Below are 12,536 nucleotides of genomic sequence, written 5' to 3' on the forward strand. Positions count from 1 at the left end.
AACAAGTTTCTGGCATAATCCAGGCTGGATATCTGACCTTGGCACAGTTGATAGAATTCACGTAAATTGGTTGGTTTCCTGACACAGACATGGCCTTTAAAAGCATAGTGCACAAATCATCAATAGGATTGAGGTAAGGGTCTTTATGAAGGCCATTCCAGAAGCATGATGGACCATTTCTAAACAATTGCAGATTTCAGGATCTTCCATTTAGACACTTGCACGTGCGTACAAGTTATTGAGATGTGTCCCCCACTTTGCATGCGAGATCTGGAAGAAGACCCAAACTGCCACCCTCAGATGAGAGGAAATTGGTTAGGATGTTAAGAAACTACCAAAGCTCAAGCTTGCCATGAACTGGAAACCACTGTAACGCCACCATCACTGTCCACAGTTTTTCATCTCTATGGACTGAGAGGGTGGTGACAAAGAGAGACGCTCCAGCTCCTAAATTGACAACAAAAACTCAACAGAAATTTGCAGCTGCCCACATGGACAAATGCCTTCTTTTTATGGTCAGACAAGGATTGAACTATCTGGCCAAAATGACAAGACATATCTTTGGAGGAGTAAAGGTGAGGCTTGCAAATCTGAGAACACTGCACCAGCTGTTAAGCATGGTGGCAGTAGCATCATGCTCTGGGGCTGTTTTGCCACCAGTGGTAATGGTATGTGGTACAAAGTGAATGTCAAAAATGAAGAAGGAGGATTACCTCCAAAGTTTTCAACTTAATCTCAACAGCTAGATGATCAAAATATGGAAAAAACAAGAAAATGATCCCAAACTAGTTTTGGAACTGATAAAGTAGGCTAACATTAAACCTCTGGAATCCCCTTTCCAATGCACTGACCACAACCATATTATAAAGTCGCTCTGTGTGTGTGTGTGTGTGTGTGTGTGTGTGTGTGTGTGTGTGTGTGTGTGTGGACACCAACCAGTGTAAATGAACTCTACCAGTTCTGCCATGAACAGTGCTCAGTATCCAGCCAGAGTTATACAAGAAGATGTTGATGGCTACCAAAAGCATCTGGTTTAGGTGCTGCTTGCTAAGAGACATTTAACCAATTATCTATATATTTGAGCCTGCATGTATACTTTTAATCCTATCTGGATTAGAGAAAATCTAAAATAAATGTAAACCTGGGAACCAAATACTTGGTTTTTTTTTTATTTCATTTTATTCATTTAAGATATATGCTGTTCTTGAAAAAAGAACAGTTCATTAAAAGGTCAAAATTACCATGAAATTAATGCCCATCATGAGTGCATTTAAAATTATGACCACAACTGTACCATGCAGACAAGAAAGCTCTCTCTTCTATCATATAATTGCTGACTCTAGGAACTAACAAAGTTAGAAAAAATCAGTGTAAACCCTTAAAAATATCCAATTTTTCAGTACAAATCCTACAAATAAGGTCAGTGTTCACACTGTATGACCTATATCAAATTACTTTCCTATGATTCATTTTGATGTATTTGCTGCAAGACTTGTTTTCTTCTTCCTACCTCCAAACCATCAAAGAAATTTTCCAAACTCTTTTGAGAGCATTTTTTTTATCACTCATCTACAGACTCTTTAAGAAAACTGTTACAATCAATAGTTAGAAAATCAACACTTTAGGGATACTCTAGATCTACTGTGCCAAGGTTCATGCAGGTCAGAGTGAGCACAGTGCAGAAAACGTGCTGTTTGTATCTGTGAGCATTAAGGCCTACCTGAAGAAGGTGTGGTGCTCAATGCAGACCTTCCACAATCGCTTCGAGGCCCGATGGTTGGGCAGCTTGAAGCCTATGGTGCTCTCAAACTGTTCATACTGAGTGATGAGGGACATGAGTGGAGGTGGTGAAAGGAGGAGGCGGCGGGGAGGTGAAGAAGAAAAAGAGAGTGAGGGAAGCGAGTGAAGTGGAAGATGGAGGGAGGGCGGCAGGGTGAAATGTGTTTACTCTGCAGCAATGGAAAAATCAGTGTTTTCTGTTTACTCGCCTTGTGTCTCCTGCTACCATGACAGGTAGATTTTCCATCTCTAACCAACCTATAAATTAGTTGTTCATGCACTCAGTCCATCAGACATTCAGTTGTGTGAACAGGGAGGAAAATGCTTTCAGATCAATAGGTTATTAGCAATATAACAGGTCCTTAAACATTGGGAGGAGTCCATTCACAAAAGGAAGCACTTTAGTTCCACACAAAAACACTATGGGGACAGATAAGAATAAAAGCAGTTTTAAACCACAATGATGACCCTCCAGGCAAATTTAAAGTGACAGCTGACTTAAGAGGATACATCTGCAGAACAAAGTGTATGCACAGAATGGACTTGGTATTCACTATGAAGATGTCAAAGTCAGTTTAACTGTGGATATAAAGCACTGCAGATACCCTCAAGGCCAAAGAATGAAGGGAAATCATAATAACTTTAGGGAGTTGAAAAACCAGAGCGAGCATAACGTGACTGCTACACTTGTAAGTAAAATCCTTTATGAAAATGCAAATCCTCCCGACTGGCTAATCACACTCGAAAGTCGAGAAAGAGAGAAGGACAAGAATAAAAACATGACTTATCAGCCAAATCTTTAAGAACGGCATCTCTAAAGTCTATAAATAATGCCTGATAAAATACTCTCTGCAGTTGTCACATGGTGTGCAGCAAGATACATCTCAGAAGTAACACTTTTATCAAACCATGAAATGACTATTTGCGCTGCTTTGGACGAGTCAAGAGAGGCGGTGATATAATTTTAACAACTGTGAAACCATGAAATAGAAATGTGAAGCTAGCTCTTTACCAAAAGACTTTATTTCACTCGCCTCAGTTCTGGCAAAGTGACAAGGAGCTGCTCTGGTGGGGTTGTGCATGCAGTACTTGTGAACTCCAGCTCTTCCAAGCAAAATACTAAAGAACAGATAACAAAACGTTTTTTATTAACCTCTCCAGGGCGGATCTTGATGTAAAAGTTGCTTCTCTTATAGGAGATTTTCAGGATTTTTGGCCAGGCGAACCGATTGATCCTGAGGCGGTCACGGTAGATGAGCAGACCGTTGGCACTGACACCTAGCATTATGTCGATTCCCTCTGAATCCTATTAAACAAATTCACAGAGTATCAAAGAGCCAGAAGAAGAGGTACTGACAGATAAAAAAAGACTGAGAAACAATAAAGAGAGCATCCCTGTACCTTAGCGTGGTGCAGGTCAACTCCATACATCGAGAGCTTCTTGGCATTTTCTAGAAAGTTCATCTCTGCTTCTGCTGGACTCATTCCCCTACAGTGCAAATGCCACAACCGATCCTTCACTTCTTATTATTCATATTAATTCCTCAGATCGCAAACAAGAGCATTGAGTTTACTAATGAAGTCATATTTTCTATGACCTGTAGTTATGGTGTAGTTCCATCACTCTCTCCTCAAGCTCGCGCGTCTGGTTGGGGGCAAAGTGGAAATCGTTGACGTAGTCTGGACCATGTTCCTCGGGCTCATAGTCTCCCAGTTCCGCCTGGACTGTGTAGGAGCCCAGAAGGGCGTGCGTGACAAATGAGCATGGGAGACGACCAGACAGGATGTCATCCCTCAGCTGCAGGCACAAATAGTACCTAAAAAAAAAAAACAGAGGCAGAGATGCTGGTAATACTTCTCTTCAAGATCTAAGTGTCAGCCTAACTGGAACATCTGAAGGAATCGAGTACTGTAATGAGTCTCAGCCTCAATTCTTTGATAGCAGGCTACTATAGTCCTATTAAACAATTTAGGTCAAAGGTTCAAGAGAAGTTAACAATGACCAGAACACTATTTTTTGAGTGCAGTGGTTGATATAGTTGATGGTTGATTTGACAAGCAAGCTTAACAGAAGCAGTCAGACCTACCTGGTAATGTCTTCAATGAGCACAGATGGGTCTGGAGGGTAGAACTTGACAGCAAACCCGAAATTCCAGGGACCAACTGTGGACGAAGCCCCAGCAAAGGTTGTTTAGTGAAGGATTTCTGTGCCTCTGCTGTTTTTTGCGCGGACTTGTTCGACTGTGTGTGCGTGTGCATGTGTGTGCATATGTGTGCATGTGTGTACAGTATGCGTGCATCTGCTGCACTTACTCCGGATTTGCTTCTTAATCTCTTTAGAGGGATCCAGCCAATTCTGATAAAGAAAGAAAGAGACAATCCCCTTTGAGAAATTCCACCTCCATATTCATGTTTAAGAGCCCTTTAAAGAACTGGACCTCGCTGATTGCTCTCCCTTTTATAACTCTGTTCCCTTGTTGGATTCAACTGTATTCATGAAACTCGATGAAGGCTTCTATAAACACAGAAAGCATTAATATTAAGGCCGATAAATGCCAGTTGAATTGAGTTCTGTCTGCTTAATGCCACTAGAGCTTTCATGGTGGACTGCAGACCCTCTGCACTATTTTTAAAAGGCCATACTATCTAATCACATTCTAAAATATTAAAGGCCATGTGTGCCACTTTCAGGCTGTAAGTGGTTAAGCAAAGTTAAAAGGGCAGCCAGAGGTTCACTGCTTTATAACACCTGGAGAAACCATTGAAGCAGGAGTTAAATGGACTAAAGGACTGGCTGACATTTCTTCTGAAGTCAGTGACAAAAACCCAAACAAAACAGTAAATACTCCATAAAAAGAAACCACAAAAAAACCACTTGAAAACTATCCACAAAAAAGCCCAAATTAAACCCCCAAATTAACGGTCACTGTGGTAATAAAAATGTAATTAAATGACATTAAAGCTCAGTATAATAGCTTGACAATAGCAGAAGACTGTGGAGAAACCAGAAATGGGGGGTTTTCTATTTAAAGTTAGTCTTTCTACCAAAAATCAGCAGCTCAAACTTTAGGAAATAAAGAGTGTAATAAACACCCAGTGTACACGTGCATGTGTGTGTGTATGAAGTCTGCATTTCATTTAACTGCAGCTGCATCTGGCGATCATTATAGAGTTTCAGTTACACATGTAAAACTGTAAAAGTGAATAAATAAACGCACAAGTAAGATGTCCTGCTGTGCCCATCTATGCATATCTGTGTGGGTGGGTGTGTGTTTGTGTGTCTGACCTTGGTGTTGTCTGTGTCCTGGAAAGTCAAGCCAAAGTAGTCCCTCTCCAGCAGGTTCAGATGGCCACACACCATGTCCAACAGAGTCTGGCCCTTGGCAAATTTCTGTTGCGCACACACACACACACACACACACACACACACACACACACACACACACACACACACACACACACACACAGTAAGTGGGACAGCATAAAGGTGCAGGCCCAAGTTGTATGAGCAGCAAATACTGCAAAAGACAAAAGGAAGAGGATAAATGGTAAATGGCCTGTATTTGTATAGCGCCTTACTAGTCCCTAAAGACCCCAAAGCGCTTTACACAACCAGTCATGCACCCATTCACACACACATTTACACGTGTGTGTGTGTGTGTGTGTAAAAACAAACAAACACACAAAAGTGTAAAAACACTGTTTTTTTTAAAGATGTGGAAGACTAAGGTGGCATCTGCTGGTTAGAGTTTGAAGAGACAGCTGAACTGGAGGACAAAATTAGATATATGTTTTGCGAGTGTGTTGTGAGTTGCCCAATGTGAGCAATTTGGGGAGCAGACATGTCAGCCATCTCTTGAATATAACAGAACTTGTGGTGCTTAAGGAGCCAAAAAAGTCACAAAAACTAAGTATCAGTATTTCTTTCCAGAAATCATGACCTGGTTACTCTGCAGCCAAAAGCTCCAAAACTGGTGCACCCACGCGCAAACAATATAGACAGATAAATGGCACTACAGGCCAGAGTAAAACACATAAATGTTACTTTGGATCCCATATTATTTGCACATGTTACTGATATGATTGCATCAGGAATCCTTTACTGCACAGCCCAACTTGTTCTCCAATCAATATCTAAACTACGATTCAGAAAGTGTAAGCAAAATGTACAATCTGTAAAACTGTAATGAGACATTTGTGATTCTAAAAAAGATAAGCACTTGAGAATCTGTTAAAAGTAGATATCATTTAATGCAACATCTTTGTCCTTGTTTCATTACACTAAGGAGTCACTTTGGTCAGCCTTGTGTGTTTTTAAAGTGCTATATAAATAAACGATGATGATGATAATGATAAGGAGTCCGAATTATCAGTGACATAAAATCCACCCCAACTGTGGTCTGAGAGACGCTCCCTGCCTGTCCTCCCCTCTGCTGAGTGGGAGGAGCTCCTGTATAGTCTTTATGCCTTTATAAGGGAAGGAAGAGCGTTTCACATCAGTGGCGTTACACCAGACCACACCTATTTTCTATCCAGCCCTTCGGGGCTGAAATCAGGGCCTCTGCGGGTTGCACAGACGGCCTTGGCAAAAACGCCTTTTCCACACACATGCACGGACATGTGCACACATACACACACTAACGAATGCACAAACACACACCAGCTTCATCTCCTAGGGAAACCTGGCTCCTAAAGCAACCAAGCAGCTGTTACCATGGAAACAGAAGTAATAGCGCGGGTGCCCTCACACGTTCTCTATCTCTGGTTACTACAAGGCCACCACGAACCTTAGCTCGGCTCTTGTGAAAAAAAACTGGCAGTGCCATCAGGCCAACTTTTAAAAAATTAAGAAGGGGAATGAATTAACCATTGGAAGCTAATCTGCCTCTCTGCCAGTCAAATAAATAATAATTTAGATCTTGCTGCACTGAGGCTGCCATGGCTGAAGCAGAAAGAATAATGCTGATTGTAGCACCAAGGATTGACGTACACAAGATGTAGTTATAGAACAGGGTTTATTCTGGTCTTGGCAACCTGTAAGAACTGCTCACGGACAAACAATAAACAAAACATCACATTAAAATGTGCTCTTTTACTTAGTGCCAATCAATCAAAAGTCCTTAATTACAGAAAATAAAACATTTAAAACACACAAACTAGGAGGTGCTAAATAGTCCTTTATGGCCTTATTGCCTTATCCTCCATTTTCTTTCTCAATTATTTCTACTCTTTGAACGATATTTTCTCCATGTGTGGAGCTAACTGTGAACTGCAGCATGCAGACACCATGTGCGCTAGCAAAAGACAAAGTGTCTAGGTGGAGACCCAAACAGCAAAACTGTACCCTACACAGTTCACCACCAGAGGGTGCAAAAGAACAAAATCCAGACATACAGCTTAACAAACATCAAATGCAAAAGACCGTCACACTCCCACCAATCACTTGTGATTTTAAAGAATAAAGTATTGCCTATGAACTAACGAACGGCTTTTGAATGAACTATCATGAATTATCCTTTAAGCAGAGTGCGGTGGAGAATCTTCTTCCGCTTCCAGAATGACTGTTTTCTGAATGGGTCTTTCCAGGTGCACAGGTTTGGAGGTACGTTTTCCTGCTCTATCCAGGGTTGGATCACTCAGCAGCAATTTCACCTTCCTCACTTTTCCATCCTTTCCAGGATACACTTCAGTGATCCTTGCCAACTTCTACTGGTTGCGTGGAGTTATCTCATCCTTCAGGAGGACACCATCATTGATCTTAGCATTTCTGTGCTCTTTGGTCCACTTCTGTCTGCCTTGAAGATTTAACAAATACTCCTTTTTCCACCTTGTCCAGAAAGTGTTGGCAAGTAATTGAACACGACACCATCTCTTATGGAGATAAAGATCTTCTTTCACAAACCTTCCTGGAGGTGGAGAGATGATTGTGGACTTTATGGTTAGTATGTGATTTGGCATTAAAGGTTCTGGGTTTGATGGATCACATAGTTGGTCAGTAGTCAATGGTCTGCTATTAATCACTGCCATGACTTCATACAGGAATGTCCTCAAAGAGGAGCTGTCGAGTTGTTTGGCTGATTGTTCCAGAATGGACATGAGAACACTTCTTATGGGGCGAATTTGTCTTTCCCAGACACCACCCATGTGACTAGATGCTGGGGTGTTCATGAGAAACTCGCAGTCCAGTTTCCCTAGCTTGGCTTGATCTATTTCCTTAAATGCTCCAATAAACTCATTTCTAGTGCCGACAAAATTCGTGCCTGGATCGCATCTTATCTGGTGAACTGTACCTCTGATGGCTATGAATGCACGTAAGGAGTTGATGAGGGAATCTGTAGAGAGATCGTCAAGCATTTCAAGATGCACTGCTCTGGAGCACATGCAAGTGATTAGCAAACCATAACGCTTTATCTCCTTGCGGCCTTCTTTGACATAAAAAGGACCAAAGCAGTCCATCCCACAGTAGGTGAATGGTGGTGTGGTCTCCATCCGATCCTCTGGGAGGTCTGCCATCTTCTGCTGCTCTGTGCGCCTTCTGAACCTTCTGCATTTTACACATTTATAGATGTAAGATGACACAATCTTGCTGCATCCAAGAATCCAGAATCTGTTAGCTCAAAGTTCATTCATGGTGATCCCTCGTCCTTGATAATGTTTGACCAGTAATGCCGACACGTGACTGCCTCTTGGCAGGATCGCAGGATGCTTGACATTGGGGTGCAAAGCTGCATGTGTTAAGCGTCCGCCTACCGGAAGAATGCCTTGGTCATCAAGAAATGGAAATAACTTGTTTAACTTGTTAACCTTGTCTTTCATCTGCATCACATCATGGTGTAGCAAGGTTTTTATTTGCTGAGCAAAGGCTGTTTCTTGAACCATCTCTATGATTGTTAACTCTGCTTCCTATCTCTCTTGTAGGCTACTGATGTCGTGTGATCTATTCTTGTGATCCTTTGCTCCTTTCACATACCGCTTGAGTCTAGCAATTGCCTTAATCATTCTCAACCAGTTGGAAAACTTGTGTAGGCGATCTAACAAGGACCTTTGTTCCTCCACTTGTATCTTGTGGACTTGAACCTTCTTAACCTCTGGGTCACTGGTTGATAACTCTCCCACCTTAATTTCACCACTGGGTATGACCTTCTGCCAAAGGAGGTCTGGGCCTTTGAACCAGTTTGATGCTACAAGTTGTTCTGCTGTAAGGCCTCTTGAGGCGTGGTCCGCCGGATTATCTTCGGAAGTTACATACCTCCATTGGGTTGAATCTGTGCTTTGTTTGATGCGTTCCACTCGGTTTGCAACAAACACATGAAATCTTCTGCCTTCATTGCTGAGGTATCCGAGTACCACCTTCGAGTCAGTCCAATACCTTTCTTCTGAAATTTCCATTTCCAATTCCTTTTTCAGCATGTCACCAGTGCGCACAGCAACAACGGCCGCCGACAACTCAAGCCGAGGTATAGTTGTGACTTTGGTTGGTGGAACTCTTGAGCTTCCCATCACCAATGAGCAGTGGACTTCACCAGTTGTGCTTACTGCTCTGAGGTAAGTGCACATTCCATATCCAGATGCATTTGCATCAGAAAAATGATGAAGTTTGTAGTGCTGTGCCTTGAAGTTCGAAGGAATGTAGCATCTGTGAACCTTTATGTCTGCAAGGTTTCCCAGGTCACGCAACCAAGACTCCCACTGAGGTCGAAGTCTGTCAGGTAAGTTATCATCTAAGCTGAGTTTATCTCGACACATTTGTTGCAAGATCTGCTTTCCCAGCAGAATGAAAGGTGACACAAACCCAAGTGGATCGAACACTGATGCGACTGTGGCCAATACTCCTCTTCTGGTGAGTGGTTTTTCCTTAACAACTACTCTGAACTGAAATTGATCTGATGCCACACACCATTGTACACCAAGTGCTCTTTCCATATGTACTTCACAGAATGCCACATCTAGATCTTTGGGAGCTGCAGCGCATTCTTCCTTCGGAAGCGAAGCTAGAACTTGGGTGCTGTTTGAGCTGAACTTGTGCAACCAAAGTTTGCCCATGCTGCAGAGTTTGCGTGCTTCATTAACCAGCTGTATTGCCTGATCTTCAGTGTCAACACTTGCTAGTCCGTCATCAACATAGAAGTTGGTTTTGATGAGCTTGATGGTTTCTTCATCAAAACTTCCTTCCCCTTCAGCTGCAAGATGCTTGAGGCCATAGTTGGCGCAACCTGGAGAAGATGCTGCTCCAAATAGGTGTACCTTCATCCTGTAGACAGCGAATGGAGTTTCAAGGTCACCATTCTCCCACCACAAGAACCGTAGGTAATCTTGGTCGCAAGCATGCACATGAAATTGGTGGAACATGCGTTCGATGTCACACATGAAAGCCACTGGGCCTCTTCGGAAGCGACACAAGACTCCGAGCAAGGTGTTTGTTAGCTCTGGACCAGTCAGGAGATGGTCATTTAGTGAAGTGCCTTGGAACCTGGCAGAGGCATCAAAGACAACACGAATCATTCCGGGTTTTTGTGGATGATACACACCATGGTGTGGGATGTACCAAACTGGTGTCTTGTCAATATCTTGCTCTGGGACTTTTTCAGGATCTCCATGGGCTAGGATCTCATCCATGAATTTCTTATAGTCCATGTAGTACTGCTTGTTACTCTTGAGCCTTTTTTCTAAACATTTGAGGCGATGAATAGCACATGCCTTGTTGTTCGGCAGGTTCAGCCTTTAACTCTTGAATGGGAGTGGCATTTCAAAATGACCATCCTCCTTGAGCCTAATGCTCCTTCATCTTTGTTAGAAATTTGAGATCTTCTTGAGAGACCTTTGTGTCTTCTGGTGCTTTCTCAACAAAATCAGACTCCAACATCTTTAGGACCTCTGTGGGAGAGATCATTTCCTTTATTTAAGTTCTGTAGACATAGTGAACCTTGTTAGTGAGGTTTGAAGAAGGCTGAATGTCAGGCACCACTTGCTTCACAATGACTTGGTGACTTATTCCGAAGGCATCTCCATAATCGAAACATGGGTTGCCATAACCCACAATACTCCATCCCAGATCAATTCTTTGGGCGGACGGCTGGTTTTCCCTTCCAGACACAACCTCACGAGGAACAAGTGCTTGGGGGCAGTTGTACCCAATCAGCAGACCAACATCACAGCTTTGTAGTGGAGTGATCTCACTTGCAATGCATTCAAGATGAGGCCATACCTTAGCTGTTGTAGGCGATGGAATGTGATCTCGGTTTGCGGGAATAAAGTCTCTGGAATATGTTACTGGTAGGGAAATGGTCTTATTTGAGTAGAACCCTCTGACTTGTAAACCTGCGAGCTTGCGACAGGACACAACTGTGTTTCTTGAAGACATGGTAGTGAGCTTTAGCTGAGTCGATTCACCTTTGATATGCAGAGCTTGTGCAGTTTCTTCAAGAATAAAGGTTGTATCGCTCTGTGTATCAAGAGCGCGTACACAAGAATTTCATGCTCTGGCTCACCTTTGGTTGACACCCATACTGGAATAATGGAAGATGTGTGAGTGTCGTCAACATTCTGTGTGACTCTGTTAGAAGTTGCTTCACTTGTTGTTGGGATTTTTTTTCCAAATAAATAAAAGTTTTAACTTATTTGCAAGTCACTGCTTTTCTCTTTTTACTCACATTTTAATGTGTTGGTGTGACACTGTTGTCTTGTGAGACATCCGAGTTCATTTGTCTTGTCCTGTCACTGTTCTTGGTTTGATTTCTCCTTGTTTTCTCTTCCTTAGTGCGATTGTCATGAAGACATGTTAGATGTCTTTTATTACATGTGTCACAGGTTTCTCTGCTTTCACAATCCTTGGAGCGATGACCAGAGTTCAGACAGCCAAAACACAACTTCTTGTCTTGAGCAAACTTTAGTCTCTCAACAATGCTCACATTTATGAACCTTCTACACTTAAGTAGGCTGTGACCCGACCTTTCACAGTACATGCAACTAGCACTAACAGTCCTTTCATTTGAGTTAGTTGCTAGCACCTTTGCTCCATTGCCTCTGTTCCTTGTTGTTTTTGCCCCTTCAGTTTCACTTGGCTTCAGAGCAAAGAGAGAATTTATGGGATTACAGGCAATTATGGCTTCCCGTGAGATGAAATCTACAAATTGGCTGAAGCTTGGAAAGGTGTGAGTCTCTTCTTGCACTTCTGTAACCTTTCTGTTCCACCTTGAAGTCAGCCAATCTGGAAGTTTTGCAAGCATTTTTTGGTTTTCATTGCAGTCATTGAGCACTTCAAGCCCCGTCATTTGTGACATGGCTGTCTTACAGCAGCAAAGGAAGTCAGCAAATGCTTGAAGTTCCATACTGCCTTTAGAGCTTGTCTTAGGCCATGCGTCAAGTTTGTCTCTGAAGGCCTTTGCTATGAGGAAGGGATTGCCATACCTCTCTTCGAGAACTGTATAGTATGCAGACTCTGTGCCAAGCGGGAAGTAGCCTTCTATTGCCTTCCTTGCAGGTCCACTTATACATTTCCTCAGGTAATAAGTCCTCTCTTCAACTGGTATATTTTTCCTGTCGATCAGAGTCTGAAAGGAAATTTTCCAATCATTATATCTGATAGGGTCGCCGCTGAATATTGTTGGCTCTGGTACCGGAAGACAACTTGCATTAAGAAACACTGCAAATGCTTTGACCAGATATTCTGTGCTCACTTCTCGTTGCGGTGTCACATTTTGTGGCGAGGAACACCGTTTCATATGCTGGTCATTGTTTTCAGACTTGACTTCACTTTT

The 12,536-nt window shown here is 42.5% G+C and overlaps 1 protein-coding gene across 4 annotated transcripts in view; it reads right to left on the bottom strand.

The window, feature by feature from the left end:
- Window positions 1-12,536, bottom strand: part of LOC102199659 (band 4.1-like protein 1) — a 47,996-nt gene that overhangs the window by 12,451 nt on the left and 23,009 nt on the right. For all 4 annotated transcript variants that reach the window (XR_001290373.1, XM_013910829.1, XM_013910828.1 and 1 more), the window contains exons 4-10: window positions 5,066-5,170; window positions 4,093-4,135; window positions 3,867-3,942; window positions 3,378-3,596; window positions 3,181-3,268; window positions 2,933-3,085; window positions 1,721-1,818 (exon numbers count right to left, since the gene is read on the bottom strand). Coding sequence is in view for 3 of the 4 variants with exons in the window: in XM_013910829.1 (XP_013766283.1) it covers window positions 1,721-1,818; window positions 2,933-3,085; window positions 3,181-3,268; window positions 3,378-3,596; window positions 3,867-3,942; window positions 4,093-4,135; window positions 5,066-5,170 (782 nt within the window). In the remaining variant the exon portion in view is untranslated. The remainder of the gene's footprint in view (window positions 1-1,720; window positions 1,819-2,932; window positions 3,086-3,180; window positions 3,269-3,377; window positions 3,597-3,866; window positions 3,943-4,092; window positions 4,136-5,065; window positions 5,171-12,536) is intronic.

Source organism: Pundamilia nyererei, unplaced genomic scaffold, assembly GCF_000239375.1.
Source record: "Pundamilia nyererei isolate P.nyererei 1_Seehausen unplaced genomic scaffold, PunNye1.0 scaffold00049, whole genome shotgun sequence".
NCBI lineage: Eukaryota > Metazoa > Chordata > Actinopteri > Cichliformes > Cichlidae > Pundamilia > Pundamilia nyererei.